We start from the raw sequence: 19452 nt of genomic DNA on the forward strand, positions 1-19452 counted from the left end.
AGAGGAAACGTGTCTAAGCGATGGCAAAATTAGGGAAGGACAGTGGAAAAGGAAAAGTTGAACTTTCATTTCAAATTCCCTGCCCCACAGGAAGCTGTTTACACTGTGGGTAACAGATCCGGTCCTTCCCGACCCCCAAACAGCAGGGCTCTGCCATTAGCCAGCCCGCCGTTAGCTGCTCTCTCCAGCACTCCTCATCTCCCCTAGCCACATCCAGTTTTCACTCTAGTAATGACTCTCCACTACATTAAATCAGCGCCATGATATTGCCATCTATTCACGTCATGCTGAAGATTATAAATTGAAGTGCTTTGTATCAGTGCTCCAGCAGAATTCCACCCTAAGAGGAATATGAAAGTTAGAGATTCATGCTTCAAATTTTACACACCCAACTGACTGTTTAATTACAATTTGAAGAAGCAGAGTCGGTAAAACAAGTGCATCTGTTCCTTTCTTCTCCACTTCTGCAGGACGACTTGACTATAGCAAGCCCCCTTAAATACCTCCACCAATTACTCAGGTTCAGAAGACAAAAGGAGCAGAGTTGTGCTTATCAAGAGCAGCAGTGGTCCTCCCTGGGTGCCAGCCTGGCCAGGCCAGCAGGGCGAGCTCAATTCTGTGCCCGTACGCCAAAGCAGACGCCGCCCCGAGCCCCCGGCCCTCTCTCACCTCGCCCCCGACTCTCCCACATGCCTCTCCCAGAGCATCTACCCTGCAAGTACTCGGCGCAGGGTAGTCATGGGTGCTCAGCACAGAATCTGAGGCACAGCCAGATGAGAAGACAAACCAAGCACTTGGACACACCCACTCCACCAGGGCGAGGGCCCTCCACAGACAAGCTCCACAAGCCCCGAACGGAAGGGTGACCCCACGCACTGAGCCCACGGTACAAACCAAGTCCTCGTAAGATACTTAGGCCACAGCACCTCGGTGGGCAGGACCCCACTCGGTGGTACCCGGGGCAGAAAGCCAGGTAACCATGATGAGCAAGCTCTGTGGAGGACCTCTGAGCGGGCCCTGCCACGGCCTGTGCCAGAGACAAAGGGTCCGGGTGAGAAGGGACTCCGTCGGTTCCAGGAGGCTGGGAGGCCTGAGCGAGCTGGGGTCTGCAAAGGTGCCAGGGCAGTGCTGTGCCCACCAGTCTGGGCAGGGTCGGCGGGGTGGCGAGAAGATCCAGGCAGCTGGGGAAGGTGTGAGTTTCCTCAGGCTTCTCGGGCAAGCCTTCCGCTTGCCCAGAGTCTGGAAGTGACCACACCGGTCTTTCTGTAATTCGTAAATCCCTAGTGTAGCTACAGCAGATTGTTTGCTTTATGAATTTGCTATTTGGCTCACCAGTTGAAGACAGGCAGGTCAGGCGTGGATGGCAGACGGAGCTGAATCTCCCCACCTTCTGCCTTTGGCCAAACACTCAAATGGGTAGGGTGCCTTTAAGAGGACATCAGGTGCCCCTGAGCCTAAGAGCGAGGCCGTGGGTGGCTTGTGACCGGTCTTCTGTCCCCGAGGTCTTTCCCATGACCTCCTGAGGGTCTCCATAATCAGGGTGCATCTCAAAGCACTGCCTGAGACCACAGCCCACGGTTCACTGAAGACCAGCTAGAGCCAGTGAGATGGCAGGTATGGGGAGATTTTCTGAAGGTCAGGGACCGACACCTCCCCGAGGTCACTGGACTCCTGGAGCCCATAGGACTCGGAAGTGCGTGCAGTGCGTTCTGCCCACGCTCTTCTCCGGCTCACTTCAGTGCAGCACTGGCACCGTCTCTTGCCCACCATGAGGGTCCCCGCAGACAGCCCCCTTGCTGAACTCCATTTTCCCAGTGCCCAAGAGAGGGGCTTCGCAGCTGCACCTGGCTGTCTTTGATCTTCTTGCATGCTGGGGAGGGAGCCGCTGCCGAAGCTCTGTCTCCAGCGGAAGGCACAGTCCGGAGACAGGGCGCCAAGCTGAGGGTGTGGGGGCCTGAACCTGTCCTGTCTGTCACAGCTCTCGGGAAGATCAGGAGTGCAGTGGGGAGTGCCCAGCTGCTCATGTCCCAGAAGTTCCAGCAGTTCTATTGGCTCTGCCAGCAGAACATGGTGAGTGCACTCCAGGGGCCTGTCTGCCCACAGAGAGGCCCGTCCCTCATAGTCTCCTCACCAGCTGAAGCTCCTGTGTGCCTGGAATGGCGCCTTCAGGAGAGGACGCTGTCTGGCAGTGGGGACCCACAACCCATCCATGGGGACTTCCACCCCCTCCTTGGGGACCACAGCCCCATTCCTGGGAAGACACACCCTCATCCCTGGGACTCAGATCCATCCACGGGGACTCACGTTCCTTCCCTGGGGACCCACGTCCTCCTCCCTGGACTCGGATCCGTCCACGGGGACTCACGTTCCTTCCCTGGGGACCCACGTCCTCCTCCCTGGACTCGGATCCGTCCACGGGGACTCACCTTCCTTCCCTGGGGACCCACGCCCTCCTCCCTGGACTCGGATCCGTCCACGGGGACTCACCTTCCTTCCCTGGGGACCCACGTCCTCATCCCTGGGACTCAGATCCGTCCACGGGAACTCACGTTCCTTCCCTGGGGACCCACGTCCTCATCCCTGGGACTCAGATCCGTCCACGGGGACTCACCTTCCTTCCCTGGGGACCCACGTCCTCATCCCTGGGACTCAGATCTGTCCACGGGGACTCACCTTCCTTCCCTGGGGACCCACGTCCTCATCCCTGGACTCGGATCCGTCCACGGGGACTCACGTTTCCACCCTGGGACTAACTAATATTCCTTCCCTGGGGACTCACACCCCTTCCCTGTGGACTCACACCCCTTCCCTGTGGACTCACACCCCTTCTTAGGACTCACACCCCTTCCTGTGAACTCACACACCATCTCTGGGGACTCACACCCCTTCCTGTGGACTCACACTCCTTCCCTGTGGACTCACACCCCTTCATAGGACTCACACCCCTTCCTGTGGACTCACACCCCTTCCCTGTGGACTCACACCCCTTCTTAGGACTCACACCCCTTCCTGTGAACTCACACACCATCTCTGGGGACTCACACCCCTTCCTGTGGACTCACACTCCTTCCCTGTGGACTCACACCCCTTCCTGTGGACTCACACCCCTTCCCTGTGGACTCACACCCCTTCCTGTGGACTCACACCCCTTCCCTGTGGACTCACACCCCTTCCTGTGGACTCACACCTCTTCCTGTGGACTCACACCCCTTCCTGTGGACTCACACCCCTTCCTAGGACTCACACCCCTTCCTGTGGACTCACACCCCTTCCCTGTGGACTCACACCCCTTCCTAGGACTCACATCCCTTCCCTGTGGACTCACACCCCTTCCCTGTGGACTCACACCTCTTCCCTGTGGACTCACACCCCTTCCTGTGGACTCACATCCCTTCCTGTGGACTCACACCCCTTCCTGTGGACTCACACCCCTTCCTAGGACTCACACCCCTTCCTGTGGACTCACACCCCTTCCTGTGGACTCACACCCCTTCCTAGGACTCACACCCCTTCCTGTGGACTCACACCCCTTCCTGTGGACTCACACCCCTTCCTAGGACTCACACCCCTTCCCTTTGGACTCACACCCCTTCCCTATGGACTCACACCCCTTCCCTGTGGACTCACACCCCTTCCTGTGGACTCACACCCCTTCCTAGGACTCACACCCCTTCCTGTGGACTCACACCCCTTCCTGTGGACTCACACCCCTTCCTGTGGACTCACACCCCTTCCCTATGGACTCACACCCCTTCCCTGTGGACTCACACCCCTTCCTGTGGACTCACACCCCTTCCTAGGACTCACACCCCTTCCTGTGGACTCACAACCCTTCCTAGGACTCACACCCCTTCCTGTGGACTCACACCCCTTCCTGTGGACTCACACCCCTTCCTAGGACTCACACCCCTTCCTGTGGACTCACACCCCTTCCCTGTGGACTCACATCCCTTCCTGTGGACTCACACCCCTTCCCTGTGGACTCACATCCCTTCCTGTGGACTCACACCCCTTCCTGTGGACTCACACCCCTTCCCTGTGGACTCACATCCCTTCCTGTGGACTCACACCCCTTCCTAGGACTCACACCCCTTCCCTGTGGACTCACACCCCTTCCTAGGACTCACACCCCTTCCTGTGGACTCACACCCCTTCCCTGTGGACTCACACCCCTTCCCTGTGGACTCACACCCCTTCCTGTGGACTCACACCCCTTCCCTGTGGACTCACATCCCTTCCTGTGGACTCACACCCCTTCCTGTGGACTCACAACCCTTCCAGGGTACTCACACCCCTTCCCTGTGGACTCACACCCCTTCCCTGTGGACTCACAGCCCTTCCTGTGGACTCACACTCCTTCCTGTGGACTCACACTCCTTCCTGTGGACTCACACCCCTTCCCTGTGGACTCACACCCCTTCCTAGGACTCACACCCCTTCCCTGTGGACTCACACCCCTTCCTGTGGACTCACACCCTTTCCTGTGGACTCACACCCCTTCCCTGTGGACTCACACCCCTTCCCTGTGGACTCACACCCCTTCCCTGTGGACTCACACCCCTTCCTGTGGACTCACACCCCTTCCCTGTGGACTCACACCCCTTCCCTGTGGACTCACACCCCTTCCTGTGGACTCACACCCCTTCCTGTGGACTCACACGCCTTCCTGTGGACTCACACCCCTTCCCTGTGGACTCACATCCCTTCCTGTGGACTCACACCCCTTCCCTGTGGACTCACATCCCTTCCTGTGGACTCACACCCCTTCCTGTGGACTCACACCCCTTCCTGTGGACTCACACCCCTTCCCTGTGGACTCACACCCCTTCCTGTGGACTCACACCCCTTCCTGTGGACTCACACCCCTTCCTAGGACTCACACCCCTTCCTGTGGACTCACACCCCTTCCCTGTGGACTCACACCCCTTCCTGTGGACTCACACCCCTTCCTAGGACTCACACCCCTTCCTGTGGACTCACACCCCTTCCTGTGGACTCACACCCCTTCCTGTGGACTCACACCCCTTCCTAGGACTCACACCCCTTCCTAGGACTCACACCCCTTCCTGTGGACTCACACCCCTTCCTGTGAACTCACACCCCTTCCTAGGACTCACACCCCTTCCCTGTGGACTCACACCCCTTACCTGGGGACTCACACCCCCTCCTGGGCACCCACCCCTTCCTGGGGACTCACACCCCTTCCTGTGGACTCACACCCCTTCCTAGGACTCACACCCCTTCCTGTGGACTCACACCCCTTCCTGTGGACTCACACCCCTTCCTGTGGACTCACACCCCTTCCTGTGGACTCACACCCCTTCCTAGGACTCACACCCCTTCCTGTGAACTCACACATCATCCCGGGGACTCACACCCCTTCCTGTGGACTCACACCCCTTACCTGGGGACTCACACCCCCTCCTGGGCACCCACCCCTTCCTGGGGACTCATTGCCTATTTTGGAGACACACACACTGAGCCCTAGCGACTCACCAGTCCCTGGTTTCAGCATGCGGCAGTGCCACAGCTTGAGGGGCATTGAGCAGGAGGCTGGAATCTTGGGAACATGGTGTGAGGCTGGGCCTCTGCCATGGCAGTGTCTCCCAGGAGCCGAAAGGTGAATTCCACTGTGACCCAGGCCTCAATAAGGAGCAGGTGCCCGGGGACAGGAGGGTTCTGTGTGAAGGAGATGTGTGCCTGCAGCTGGCTCCAAGCCTGGGTCTCCCTGGCAGCCAGAGGAAAAAAAGCCACACGTATGTGGACGTGGTACACACACGCAGATGGACGTCTGCTACACACACACACACACACAGTCTGCGCACTGCCCCAGAGCTGTCAGTGTGCTGAGCTGTCAGTGCACACGTGCGTACTTATCCACAGGTAGTAACATGTCCACAGCTTCTTCCTATTCACACGTACAGACTTCTCCGACTGAACCAAGCGCTCTCATGCTTGCATGGCACCAGCACATGGTATCCGTGACTCTAGGCAGCTTCACACCTGTGCACTGATGTTCTCCACCTGGATGTTGTCAGTGGGAGGCTGACTTGGCCTGGCTCGGCCACAGGTGTTCTGATCACGTGATTGTGTTTGCTGTTTGCCTGGAGACCCTAAGTAGGATGTTCTCACCATCAGAGGCAGAGGCCCCTCCAAGCTGCCCAGCCCATCTTTAAACAGGGTCAGCAATTGTGTTTTCTCTGATGGTCTCCAAGTAGCCCATGAAAGTCCATCAGAAGATTTTGGGTTCCCACCATGTCACCTGTGGCATAAGTTTAATGGACATTTAAAAAGCAGAATGGACAGTTTAGAGTCCTCAAAGATGCAGGCCACTGGGTAAATGCTGACTGCCAGGTGTGTCCTCTGGCCCCCAACCCATCCTCTGCTATTTTTAAAGGCATTGGCTGAGCCACCAAGGAACTTTGAATGCTGCACAGAGTTGGGGAGGCCCCAGGGGCCCCCAGGGGCACATGTCCACCCTCGGCCTGTCAAGTGCATGCTCCTCTCTCCCAGAGCAGCTGAAGTCAGCCCTGAAACCATCCACCCTAATGTCTTTGCTGCCCTTCCAGCTTATAAATATTGGGTTTGAGTACTTCCTTTCTTTTGGCTTCTGTCCAGGATTAGTACAAAAGAGCTCTGAGTCCTTTTGAGGTCTGGCAGGAGAGACCTACTGGGAACAGAAGCAGGTGCCATCAGAGCCAGTGGCCTGCGGTTTACGGAGCAGCGCTAGTGGCAGGCAGCTTTGGGCAGGTAGCTGACCCCAGAGAACACCCGGACCTCCCAGACCTTAGGATGGGCCCCCACAGAGCAGGCACACTTCCAGTAAGGCTGCACAACTGACTCAGACACCGCTGCCAGGCCCCTGAGAGAACAAGAGGAAAGCAGGTGTCTTGAGCGGCAGGCCCTGTGCTCACATCAGCCCGTCTGCATGGTCAGCGGTTGCCCTCTAGTGGTCAAAGGAAGAACGCTCTCACAGCAGAAAGCAGCTCTGGATCTTGCTTGGGTGGGAAAATCTCCGGACTAGGGACAGACCTTCTGATCCTCTGCCCTGTGCTGGTAGCCCGGCTACCATCGGCTTGTGCATGACAGGTGGGATGCAGCCTGAAACGATCGTTTGACATGACGTCAAGTCAGTTCAGAGGAACTGCACACTGGGTATGTGCTCATGCCAACTGCTGAGAGCAAGCTGAAAACTGCACCCTTTAAGCAAGTTCAGGTGGCTATCTGGTTGTTAAGGCACCAGTCTGAGCTGGCCTCCCACCAAACCAGGTGAGCCCATGCAGAACAGTCCCTCTGCTTCTAGGGCAGGAACTGTGGGGTATTGGGCAGAGGGACACAGCCCATGCAGGGCCCAGGCCTAACTGGGGGCATCACCTGGGCCTTCCAGGTGAGAGAACTTGTCAGTGAGACCTCTGCCCCTCCAAGAGGCTTACTCACCTGTGCTCCCTCCACATAGGAATGGACTAAACACACATTTCATTTGTAAGATGTCCTCGACCCTCCTAGTCTGAGCTAAGATCCTTAGAACAAACACAAGCAGGGCTGGCTCCAGCCACCCTCCTCCCACCCACCATTTCCACCACTTCCATGGCAGATGAACTGGCCCGTGCCTTCTGAATAATTCACGGGTGACCAAAACACAGGGCCCTGCTGAGGATTCAAAAGCTTTCGTCTCTGCCTCCGCCCTAGCATTTTCCATGTGGAGCAGGGAAGGGATGAGCTACCTGTGTCTGAATCTCCATCCTACACAGGTGTTAAAAGAACTTCCAGCACACACAGCGACCCTCCCCAATACCTGCACCACTCAGATGAGACCTCGATGGCACAGGGGAGGCGGGGCCTCCCCCAGTCGAGGCCCCGGATGGCACAGGGAAGGAGCAGCCCATGCATCCCTGGCTCTAAGCCGCCGTGTGTCCACAGGACCCCAGTGCCATGCCAAGGCCCACCTCCCAGGACCTGGCCGGCTACTGGGACATGCTGCAGCTGTCCATTGAGGACGTCAGCATGAAGTTCGATGAGCTGCAGCAGCTGAAGCTCAATGACTGGAAGGCTGTGGAGTCGCCCGAGAGAAAGGTACGTGTGTTGTGTGGAGCGCTGTCCCTGCAGGCCTTTAGGGTGGCCTCCTGGCATCCGATCCAAGTGCAGAAGCCGTGTGCTCCCAGCACCACGTGGAGACAGGTCTCGGGCGGCAGCTCAGGGTGCAGTCAGCCCTGCAGGTCCCTGTGTACACGTGTGCACAGGTGAGACTGGAGTCGCAGGCACGTGAGGCACAGGTGCTCCTCCCTGCGTGTCTTCACATGGACGGCCCCTGAGCCCCGGCCAGATCCCATGCCTGTCTGCAGTCTCACCTCTTCCGGGGATTAATCCTCCCCACCTTTGCTTAGACGGTGGTACTGTGACACTCCCCACAGGGAAGGTGCAGGCCAGCTGTGTGGGCTCCTCTGCAGTGAGGCCTTTGACTGGCTCTCTAGCCAGAGGCAAGGCAGCATCTTGGGCCTCACTGGACAGACGGAGGATGCTGTCTCGGTGGCTGTGTCCGCCTAAGATGGGCTGGCGGTGTGCACTCAAGATACTCAGACCGGGATCCTACTTCTTCAGGAGGGAGCAGCCCCCGCAGAGCCAGGAGATGACCAGTTGGTGACACACACAGACGCCCCAGCATTGCAGGAAGGGGTCATGTCTGCTGTTTCTAGACAGACGTTGTAAATTAAAACCAAGCCACACAGTCAGTGCAGCATGCTTCTGGGAGGGGAGTTTAACACACAGGCGAGGTCAGTGAGCTGAGATTAAAGCACAGGCCACATGTGTCCTCGCTGCCATCTATAGCTCCCCAGAGGTGCCAGTGGCCTGCTAGGGGGTCCAGGCCAGATGCTCACATGTGCCACCGAGGTCCACACCAATGCTCTCTTGCCAGATTACAGAGGGGTGTGGGCTGGCACAGGGCACAGACGCCTCAGTGGTACATCAGTGAGTCTGGTGAGCCTTGGCTCAGTGCTGAGCCAGGCGGGAGGTTGTTCTGGGGAGAGCAAACAGAACTCGCTCACACGCACCCAATTGGCACCACAGTGCTTCTTCCTTCTCTCTGCTCCTCCGTGATTGAGAGCTACCATGAGCGTATCTTCCAGGCTATTCAGAGAGCAATTCCCAAGTAAGAACCAACTCTTGCTGAGGACACAGCAACCCCCGGGCAGAACATGAGCCGCAGGGCCACCCTACAGAGAGGCCCTGCCCCTTCGAAGTCTTGCAGTGAAACTGTGGGCCCCACAAGGCCTCCTGATCACCTCCTCGCCACAGCCAGCCTTGAAAGGGGGTTCTCACAAGGAATGTGCCTCTTATAGGGCCATTTGGAGGCTGCCCAGAGAAGAGGGAAAGGTCTTGATGAGTTACCTTAAGTGTCATGCCAGAAAGGCCGGAGTCGCTCCTCTGGCCTCCACCTTTGTGAAGCACACCCCAGGAGCGAAGTCAGACAGCAAAGCAGCTCCCCCGCCCGCACCCCCAGCGTCAGGCTCCACGGGCCTCAGCCCGTTGCCGTGTCCAAGCCCACATGGCCAGAGGGAGCAAGACACAGTGCTCCCTGTGTTGGGGCACGTGCCAGGAAGAGCAAGGACGGGGCTCTCTTGTCACACACCCCTCCTTGGAGGGAGACCTGGGCGGCAGAAGCAGGGCAAACTCGAATCAGCCCTAGAAGGTTGGTGACCTAGGCCCAGACCCAAAGTCTGACCTCGGCTTTGACTTCTGTTGCTTTTCAGGAGGAAAGAAAGGTCCCCCCTCCAATACCAAAGAAGCCCACCAAAGGGAAATTCCCCATCACGAGAGAAAAGTCCTTGGACCTGCCCGACAGACAACGCCAAGAAGCCCGAAGGCGGCTCCTGGCTGCCAAGAGGGCGGCCTCCTTCCGACAGAACTCCACCACCGAGCGCGCCGACAGCATCGAGATCTACATCCCCGAGGCCCAGACCCGGCTCTGAGGACGGCGGCTGCGCTCAGCTGCCGTCTGACATGATGCTTGTACAGGTTATTGCCGACCGGGTAGTTTTCGTCTCATTTCTGCCCCTGAATATGCCCCTGCCGTTGTGATTTTGCACCACAGACACAGTGGAACGCTCCCCATGTCTTCAGTTTGCTGAGCTCTGGCAAGGGCGACCTCTGCACCTGACGGGCTGGCTGCGGCCAGCTCCGATGCACCGGCCTGGCGAGGTCTGACTCCCTCTGGTCTCAGAGGACACGCCTCTGGAGATGGAACCCAGCTTACACTTTGTTACTTATATTTTTATAATTGTGAGATAACTTGGTAAGAACAACAAATAACTACAAATGGGTATCTCACCACTCACGAGAGGCTCTAGACACCCAGCGGAAGGTGCTACAGCGCCACGCGCAGGAGAGACAGATCCACTTCCCTCGCCGCCGACCTCAAGTCGCTTTCCCGAGCCCCGCTGACCATCGCCCTCACTGCCGCCTGTCCCCGCTACCACGGGCAGAAGCGTAGGTTCCCCGTGCAGAGTCCATGGTGATGAGAAGAGGTCTCTCCAACCTCGGAGCTCCCCGCCCTGTGTCCTCCAAAGCCCAGGAGATTCCAAGTCTGACCTCGAGGAACACCTGGCACAGCATCTACACGTTCAAAAATAAACCAACATCCCTTCCCGAGGCTGCCAGGCACGGCAGGGCGGAGCTCAAGAAGGTGGGGAGTGAGAGAAGAAGCGACGTGGCATTCTTTATTCCTTTGTATCACAAAACATGACACCGAGCACTTTCTTTAGGTCACCACTTACGCTACATGTGATTTTTTTTTTAATCTCTGTGGATGCATTCTCAAATTGCTCTATCAGTTGGCTTTTCCAGGGTGTCCTTAAAACAAAAACCAAGTTTGCTTGTTTAAATGACAGTTGTGATTTATGAGAAGTATAGGAATACGAATGTGGGTGGTGAGTATATCGCAGTTTAACTGGTAAAGAAGAAATGTAGTTTACACTTGTACTTTTCCAGGATTCTCTCGTCCTATGCAGTATTGCGGAAGAATGAACTTCTTGCCTGTGTTAGTCATGAAGGGGGAAGGGTCACGTGTGGTGATGTCCAGTCATGGGATTTAAGAGAAGGGTTATTAGCTTGCAGGACTCTGATGGGTGCCAGAGGAGAGTAGCAGCGACTCTGGTCAGGGGCCTCCGTGTGCAGCTAAACGCAGACACAGCGGTGACCGCTGCCCCAGCTGGCCTGCTGTATCCACTCAGAGGCCATCAGAGGAGAGCCCATTCGAGTCCCCGCTGGATCCCAGCCTCAGAGCTGGCGCACTCTGGGTGCAGGCAGGATTGCAACCTAAGACGTCTCCACCCCAGCGCCAGTCTCCTGCTCATGCCAGCCATAGAGGAGCGCCCTGGAGGCCCCTAGCACTTTGTTCTCTCCGGATTCGCACTTTAGAGCCCGGCCTGGGGTGGGCTGGTGAGGCGGCCGCACAGGCGGGGCTTCGGGAAGACCGCCCCTTCCTCTCCCTGGTAGTCTACATTCCACTACGCATGGGGTTCCCTGGGCGCAGCTGATATTAAAGCATGTTGAGCTGCAGAGTTTTGCTTTTTTAAAGCTGAGTAGTTAAGAATTCCCTGTAAGAACAAAATCCTGTAAGGTGAGCCTCAGATCTGGTATATATTTTACCAAACAGCCTTAAAATATATTTGGAAGCAAAAATCAGTACGAATGTATATCCTTGAAAAATGCAAAAAAAAATTCCCTGAAATATTCTTCTATAACTGAATCCTGTTTCCCCAGTGTTGAAAGCGTTTTCTACCTAAATAAATACCTAAATCCTGAACAGTGTACAATAATGATGCTTCTTCCTATGCTCACTCGCTCTGTTAAAAGCAAGTGTATTTGTAAGTATTGACCTTTTAGACGTATACAACAACGTGCTGCCAAGAGAAAGCACCATTTAGAAGTGACCGCAGACAAGCAGGATGGGTGCATACTGCAGCCGAAGGAGACCGAGTGCCTCCCGCAGCCCCCACCGCCCCGCCTCTCCTGAGACCACTGGGCTTCATCTCATTTCCTTGACCTGCTCGAAACACACAGAAGGTTGTCGCAGCATGGGGTGACGGCTGTCTGTCTCAGATCCCAGATGCCACGGCCCCTGCCCGAGTGAAGTGTGCCCGGACTTGGGTTGACTTTATGTTTCTGGTATGCTCTGCTACTTGACGACCCCCAGAAGCCTTGGCCCAACACCCCTGGGGGGCCCATCAGGCTGCCATAGTGGTCACAGACTCGAGGTGGAGAACGTGCCCCTGTGCAGTTCACTAGTTCCAAAGATGAGGCCACAGTGGACACACCTGCTGCTAGGCCTAACAGAGGGTCACCTGCTCACGGCCCCTGGCAAGTGCAGGACCTCCTGCAGGTGACATTCCATCGTGGGCCCAGAGGAGAAGCCATGTTTGTGTGAAGAAATGAGACTCTGGTGCCCCCACCCCGGGCGGGAGGCACACCACATAGGCATCCTGTGTCCTCTTCCTACTGTGTTTGGGACACGGTTTTAGCAGAAGACTGAGGGTGGATGGAGGCTGCTGCTGAGGACCACCCAAGGCACGTTTCAGGATGCGCCCTGATGCCCATGCTCCTGGAGGGCAGCAGCTGCTGGGCGGCTGGGGAGGAGCCATCTGGCACCAAGGCTGGCGACCTGTGCCGAGCCTCAGTGGGCTCCCAGAAACTCCCAGAGGCAAGATTCAGCCCATGGAACAGGACCTGGCAGAGGGCGAGTGCCCGCGAGTTCCTGGTGTGGCCGCCATGTCTTCCTCTGCCAACTTAGATCGACATCCCAAGAACATGCGGAAAGCCCCTGGGTGCAATGTTGTCCATGCCCCCAACTCCACACCAGTCCTGAAGATCTCACATCACACACTAATGGAAGGCATGCTATTAGAAAAAATGCAAATTACATTCAGGTTACATTCTGGTCTTTTTAAAACTAAAAAAATCAAAACAAGATCAGTGACCTTCACAGTAGAGGAATCTCTGCTTGCCAACCCTTGTGAGCTGGCCAAGTCTGGGGTGGGACACCTTGCAGCACACACAGGCTGGGTTGGGCTCTCCATCCAGGGTCTGGGAGGGTCTGGGCTCCCGTTTGCCATCTTGGTCTTGGCCCTCTCGGCACCATGTTAAGCGACACCATTGGCCGCACCTGAGTTCGAAGGGGCGCTCTGCTCAGCCCAGGAGGCAAGGCCCCTGGGAAGCCCGGTGCTGCAGAGGCCCCTCACCACCTACAGCGACCCGAGCGCTCTCTCCAGGACGGCTGTCTGGTTGGGGTCCAGTTTTGGTGGTGAGTGGGCGCAGGAGACACACCTGCTCGGGAGCCAGCGGGTCTCTGCTGCGGGCAGTGGCACCCTCAGATTCTGGCTGTCCTCTCGTTCCTGAAGGGTCAGAAGCCAGGAGCCATCTCCGGGAGACCTGGGGCTGGTGTGGTTGCTTTCTTTGGGGAAGGGCGCACAGGCCCGAGGGAGTTCTGACAGTGCCCCAGGATGTCCAGAGGGATAGAAGTTGCCTCGTGCACATCTGCCAGGTTCAGGCTGACCTCAGTCAGCTACAGGACAGAGACGACCCTGGTCCCTCCATCTTGGAGGGAGAGGCAGGAACAGCGTGGGTGTGGGAGGCACCTGACCCCGGCATGAGCAGCCCCCAGAGCAGAGACGCCCTCTCCCAGGGCCACGGCCACGTCAGCTCCTCCACGTGTGTTCACTTCCCAGCCACCCTCTTTCAAACCTTGGCCTTGGTATTTTCTTCTTAATTGCAAATTTAACATACTAATAAGGTCGTTTAAGATGAAAAACCTTACTGGGATTGTTTTATACTTTTTATAGTTTTCAAACTCTACTTCCTTGGAATGTCCAAGGGTTCCCCTGTTTTTATCTGCGTTTTTATTGACCTCTTATTGTAGGTTTGGGTCAAACACAGATTCCCAGCCTTGAAGATAACATGACATACCCCAGGAGGCCGGGAGGTGGCCAGTGTCTGGGCAGCAAGTGTCTTCAGCCAGGCCAGTGCAGCAATGGCTTCTGCCGCATCTCACACCCTCCATCTCAATCGAGAGGCTCCAAGCAGACCCCGTGCCCCGCAGGGGCCCACCTGCTGTCCTCCAGGCAGAGCTGCAGTCGGTGGTGGGCAGCAGAAGAGGAGTCCCAGAGAGGCAGCTCTGATGCTTTGGGCAGATGCCCCCAGCACAGTGCAGCCACAGAACGTGTTGGGAATGTGTGAGGCGCCACCAGGAGCCGCTGGGCAGTGGGTCAAGCTGCCTGCTTTCATTCAGGCCCCCGCCAGTGCCTGTGGTCAGGTGGGGCCTCCGTGTCTACCTCTGCAGACAGTGTGCACCCCAAGTCCCCGAGCTCCGGGAAACAGGCAGACGGGTAGGGCATTCTCAGGGCTGGCGTGCCCTCACCCCTGATGTGTCCGCAGCTCTGCGTGGGGGGCTGCTCGAGTCAAGGAGGGCACAACCAGGAGACAGGCCGTGGGAGGGAGCGCAGGGACATGCCTGTGGGCATGAGGTGGGAAGAGGCACGGAGGTCTGCAGGCGGAGGCGGGACCTGAGGGCCATTCTGCCCTCCTGCCGCCTTTGACTTGCATTTCTAGAACAGAACCGAGCCCAACCGGACGGAGGCGATGTTCCACCCTCACGCAGCTCAGCTGCCTCTAGATGGAATGTGTGGTGTCAGCCCACGCTTCACAGTGAAGAAACCCACCTGCCCTGGAAGCAGAGAGAGGGGGGCTCTCCAGACGCAGGCAATGCGCTGTGGACTCTGGATTCCAGCTTCTCCACCTGCTCTCCTGCACGCCTGGAGGTGTGGCGCGGCCCGTCGCCGTGGGCGTGGCCGTGGGCGTGGCCGTGGGCGTGACCGTGGGATGCCATGAGAAACAGACTTTTTCCCTCCCTGCCACTTGGAAAGAGGCCTGAGCCTTTTAAGCACTAAAAGAAATTATTTCAAGTTTCAATCTAAACTCAGCTGATGACTTTGTTGAGAGGAAATGTTGGTTACCTATTATAAAATTCCTTTTTAGCAAATTTTGTGTATACACGAGCCAAGGTAGCAAAGGCCCACCTCCCGCCTCCTCAGACCCCAGGTGGCTCTTCATCATTGGTGCTTCTTCCAACTCTGAAGACCTGGCAGCCAAGCCTTCCTGCTCATGCCAGGGCGGGCGGGCACGGGAACGGTGTGCCAGGCTTCTGTGCGGACTGATCTCTCGCCAGCAGCCTGGCCTCCAGCAGCCTGGCCTCCAGGGGGCGCGTGCGGCTCACATCTGTGGGAATGGTGAAGGGAGCTCTGAGCTGGCTGTGCACTCTGATCCACCCCGACTCACCACCACGGCCAGGCCCGTCACCTTGACGAGGTGGTCAGGTCACTTTCCAAAGGCTCAGCATGAACGTCTCCCTCCCGCCTCTTTCCAGCTGGAATTCAAAAGGTTCCCCCAACAGGTAATAAGACCTGGGCTACTTGGTTCTCTTCTTTCTGCGTCGGGAAGCCGCTGTTGTCTGTTACAGGCCTTCATGTCGGCCAACCACCCACCCTCACACCGCAGGCTAGAATGCCCAGGTGTGGACTGAGGACTGAGTCAGTCTCCTCCCGTGGAAGTCCAGGAATGCTAGAGCAGGGAACTAGCAATTTAGTCAGAGCTTAAAACAAAAGCATATAAATATATGTGTGTGTGCACGTGTGTATGTAAATAAATGTACATATGAGATCACCAAACACGAGTGGGTGCCAAGCCCCACGTGTGTACGGCCACACCTCTGGGTACTCTTTCATGGGACTCTTCCTCTTGTTGGACGGTTCTTTGGTAAATCCTCTGTAGCGCATGCAGGACGCCCACCTGAATGAGCTGGAACTCAGTCCTCTCCACAACACCGTCTTCCTTATCAGAGTGTTGATCATTGTTTTAAGGCTTCTAAGGACTTTTTTTTTTTTTTTTTTTTAGTTTCTTTTCCCCATAACTTTTTTCCACTCACAGCCAATTATAAGAAAAACACGTGCACCATTTGCTCCAAAACCCCGCTTCAATAATGCCTCTTTCATTTGATTTCTGAATTGCTGATGTTCGTCTCCTGTAAATAGTTCTGCAATTAAATATTTTTGAGAAAAGTAATGTTCACTTTTTATTGGAGTGAATTCCTGTGTTATTTTAAACTCAGAAAAGTTATGCAGACCAAAGAGCTTTGTCAAGGAGAACCAACCGCGCCCTTCTTCCCTGTGTGTTCCGTGTTGGAATGCCCTGGGTCCCTTGTTCACTGGGAAGTGGCCCCCAAGGCTGAGGCGTAATGTGGGGCCAACACGAGGCACCCAGTAGAACGGATCCAAAATTAGTGGGTGCTATGGTGCTTAGTTCTGGTGGCTCATGCTCCGCCGAATTGCAACGGAAGGGACACATCCAAGGGTCACACCGCCCATGCAGGAACTGGCTGCAGTGAGGTGGGTGACGCCCAAGCTGCCCAGCGAGGTGCAAGCCACGTCCTCGGGTGGACCTGGGGCTGCCCCTGTGTGGCCAGGCTCCCTGCCTGCAGCGGCTTGGAGCCCTGCTGCCCTTCCTGCCCACTGCCAGTTGCCCTGTCAGAGATTGCTTCCGCAAGGCCATCCCTACCTGCCCCCTCTCAGAGGGACGTCACTGCAGGTGGTTCCCTCCCCTCCCAACCCCAGGGCTGCAGCAAGGCCGCCTCACTGGGCCGTCCTCCCTGGCATCAGCACATTGGGACAGAGCTTCCTGCCTGGTCCCCTCCCCGGCTCCGGCCTGGATGAAGTTCAGAGTGGGATGACAGAGATGCAGGTGAAGAGAAGAATAGTGACAGCCACGGGCAAGGCCACCTTCCAATCTCCCCCGTGAGACTTGCTCAGTTTGCTGAGCATTCCTACCAGGAGTTGGTCTGTACGTGTGAATTCTAGTGCAAGAGGACCATCAGGAAAAGGAGCCCACTGCAGTCCTTCAGTCCAGCGCCCAGGGCTGCCTTCACCGTCCACCAACAGTTTCAGTCAAGAATTGAGCTGAGGACACATGGCTGCCAGGCTGAGGATGCAGGCCGGCACCTTCTAAACAGCAAACATGAACAGCTTTGCAACTTCTCTTTTTTAACCCATGGTCCTTCAGGGAAGCTTGGTTTAGCTGAACGTCATTTGGAACTTTGTCCTTTGATCCACATATGGTTTAACAGTATTTTCTGGAAGTCAGTAGAAGCGCTCAGAAACTCACGTGATACTCCTCTGCAGTCACCACAGGACAACTCGAAGTTTCTAGAGCCTTTTGAGTGAAAACCACAAGACAGATGTGTGGGAACTTCCACTTCCTCATGCGGCATGGTGGCACTTAGATTCTGCCAAGGGCAAGCCTGGGGCTGGGGTGGCCCAGCGGTCGGACGCTCTCCTGGCCTGCACCAAGCCCTGGGCTCCGTCCCCACATGAGAGAGAGAGAAATGACCGATATCAGAAACGAAGAAGAAAACCTTGCTAGTGATCCAATGTTACTGATCACACAATGCCTCTGATTAACAACTTCCATGAAAGGGACCAAGCCCTGGACGACAACCCAACAGAACTCACACGAGGAGAAACAGGTATCTGAACAGGCCTAGATCTATTAGAGACATCCGTTTAATACTTGATGAACTTCCAAAATAGAAAGCACCAGGATGCATGGGTTCACTGGGGAATTCTACCAAATATTTAAAGAAGACATTCTGTCGATTCTCTGTAGTCTCCTTCAAAAAAGAGAAGCAGAAGGAACACTCCCTAACTCACCAGTGAGGCAGCGTGTCCCTTATGCCAGAGCCAGAGACACTGCGGGAAAGGAAACCACGAACCCACGTCTCATGAGCACGGACGCAGGTCTCCTCACCGACTCTCAGCAAATCCAGTTCAGCAATGTGCAGAAATCATCACACCCCACAACCCTTTGGGGCTCACCCAGGTGTGCCAGGCTGGTTCAACATCCGAAAACCAATTCAGGGTGCCACCACATCCACAGGCCAAAGGAGACAGATCACATAGGGTATCACTAGAGCAGGAAAAGCATCCGACAGAACCCAACACGTTCACTGTGGAAACGCAGCACCCTGGGGCCAGCAGGGACTCCCTCCAGAAGCTAGGCCAACACACCAGACCACGAGGTCAGGGCGAGGCGGGGCTTACTCCCCACTCAGCACCACCCTGGAGCCCTGGTGACCACAGCAAGGCAGGAAAGGACAGTGAGAGGCACAGACAGGGAAGAGAAATGAAAGGAAGAAGAGAAGTTGAATTTCATTAAAGTTAAAACCCTCTCTGTGAAGGCTGTTCAGAGAATGAAAGGACAAGCTACAGACCAAGATAAACACTCACAAGACACTTACCTGATAGAAGACTATCATCCAAAAAATGCAAAGAGCCGTGAACAGTAAGAAAACAACACAGTTTAAAAAAAAAAAAAAATGGCAAAGACCTGCAGAGACACCTCACCACAGAAGCTCTGTGGGTGGAAAGTAAGCACGTGAAAAGACGTCCCTCATCGCGCCATGGAGGAAACACAGATTAAAGCAACGTAGTTCCAGGACTCGTGTGGGAAAGGCTAATGCCAAAATAGCGGGCAGGCCTCACACACTGCCGCTGGGCGTGGGCGCGGGCTAGGCACGCACCGAAGTCGTCAACACACAGGCGATGGGGGCCGGACCTTGGTCCCACAGGACTCCTGGGCAGACCTCAGGCAGGCTGCCGGCTCCTGGGCGTTGGTGTGGGAGGTCTTACCAACGGAAGCAGCAGTGCCCACAACGCTCCATCTGAAGATGCAGGCCATTCGCGGGCCGTCCAGCAGTAGGCCTGGAAACACCAGCAAAGAGCAGCCCTGACCTTCACACGACCAGGCCAGTGCCATTGATGCTCAGAACCTTCCAGTTGTCCCTTGATCCAGTAGTCGTGCTTCTTGGAGTCCACCCCGGGTGAGCTGGACAGGTGCACGCAGGTGTTCGTGGTGGCTTTCTTCAAAGCCGACACAATGGTCAGCTCTGAGACGCCCTTCAGTGGGCAAAGCTGATGACGGCATGGCACGTGCTGTGCTAGGAGGGAAAGAGCTGCAGGGTCCAGGAAGACCACAAGCTCCAGCAACCGCTCTGAAAAGCCGCTCCCCTGATTCCAACCACTTGACTGCTCGCCAAAGGCAAAACCAGGAGCTGGTGAAAAGCCCAGTGGGGAGCGGGAGGGAGGACGCACAGGTGCAGCACAGGGGACTTGGGGCAGTGATGCCACGGTGATGGGCACAGGGACACTGGCATCTGTCAAACCGCAGACTGTACAGCAGGGAAAGCAAAGAACTCAGGCGAATGTGCAAAACCTTGTCCAGGACAATGCCTCAGCTGTGGGCCACTGACCGCCCCGGGCACCACCCCGCGCACACGCGCAAATCCTCCTCCACAATGATGCCTCCATGGTGGGCCACCGCTCGCGCTCCTCCTCACTGTGCGACCCCGGGCGG

General features: G+C 56.4%; 1 protein-coding gene across 2 annotated transcripts in view; it reads left to right on the plus strand.

The window, feature by feature from the left end:
• The window catches only part of Dlgap2 (DLG associated protein 2), a 255830-nt gene extending 244034 nt beyond the window's left edge, over window positions 1-11796 (plus strand). For both annotated transcript variants that reach the window (XM_047551363.1, XM_047551362.1), the window contains 3 exons: window positions 1979-2070; window positions 7921-8073; window positions 9750-11796. In XM_047551363.1, coding sequence (XP_047407319.1) covers window positions 1979-2070; window positions 7921-8073; window positions 9750-9968 — 464 coding nt within the window. In that variant the 3' untranslated portion in view covers window positions 9969-11796. The remainder of the gene's footprint in view (window positions 1-1978; window positions 2071-7920; window positions 8074-9749) is intronic.
• The last annotated feature ends 7656 nt before the right edge of the window (window positions 11797-19452 follow it).

Source organism: Sciurus carolinensis, chromosome 4 (assembly GCF_902686445.1).
Source record: "Sciurus carolinensis chromosome 4, mSciCar1.2, whole genome shotgun sequence".
In the NCBI taxonomy this organism is placed as follows: Eukaryota; Metazoa; Chordata; class Mammalia; order Rodentia; family Sciuridae; genus Sciurus; species Sciurus carolinensis.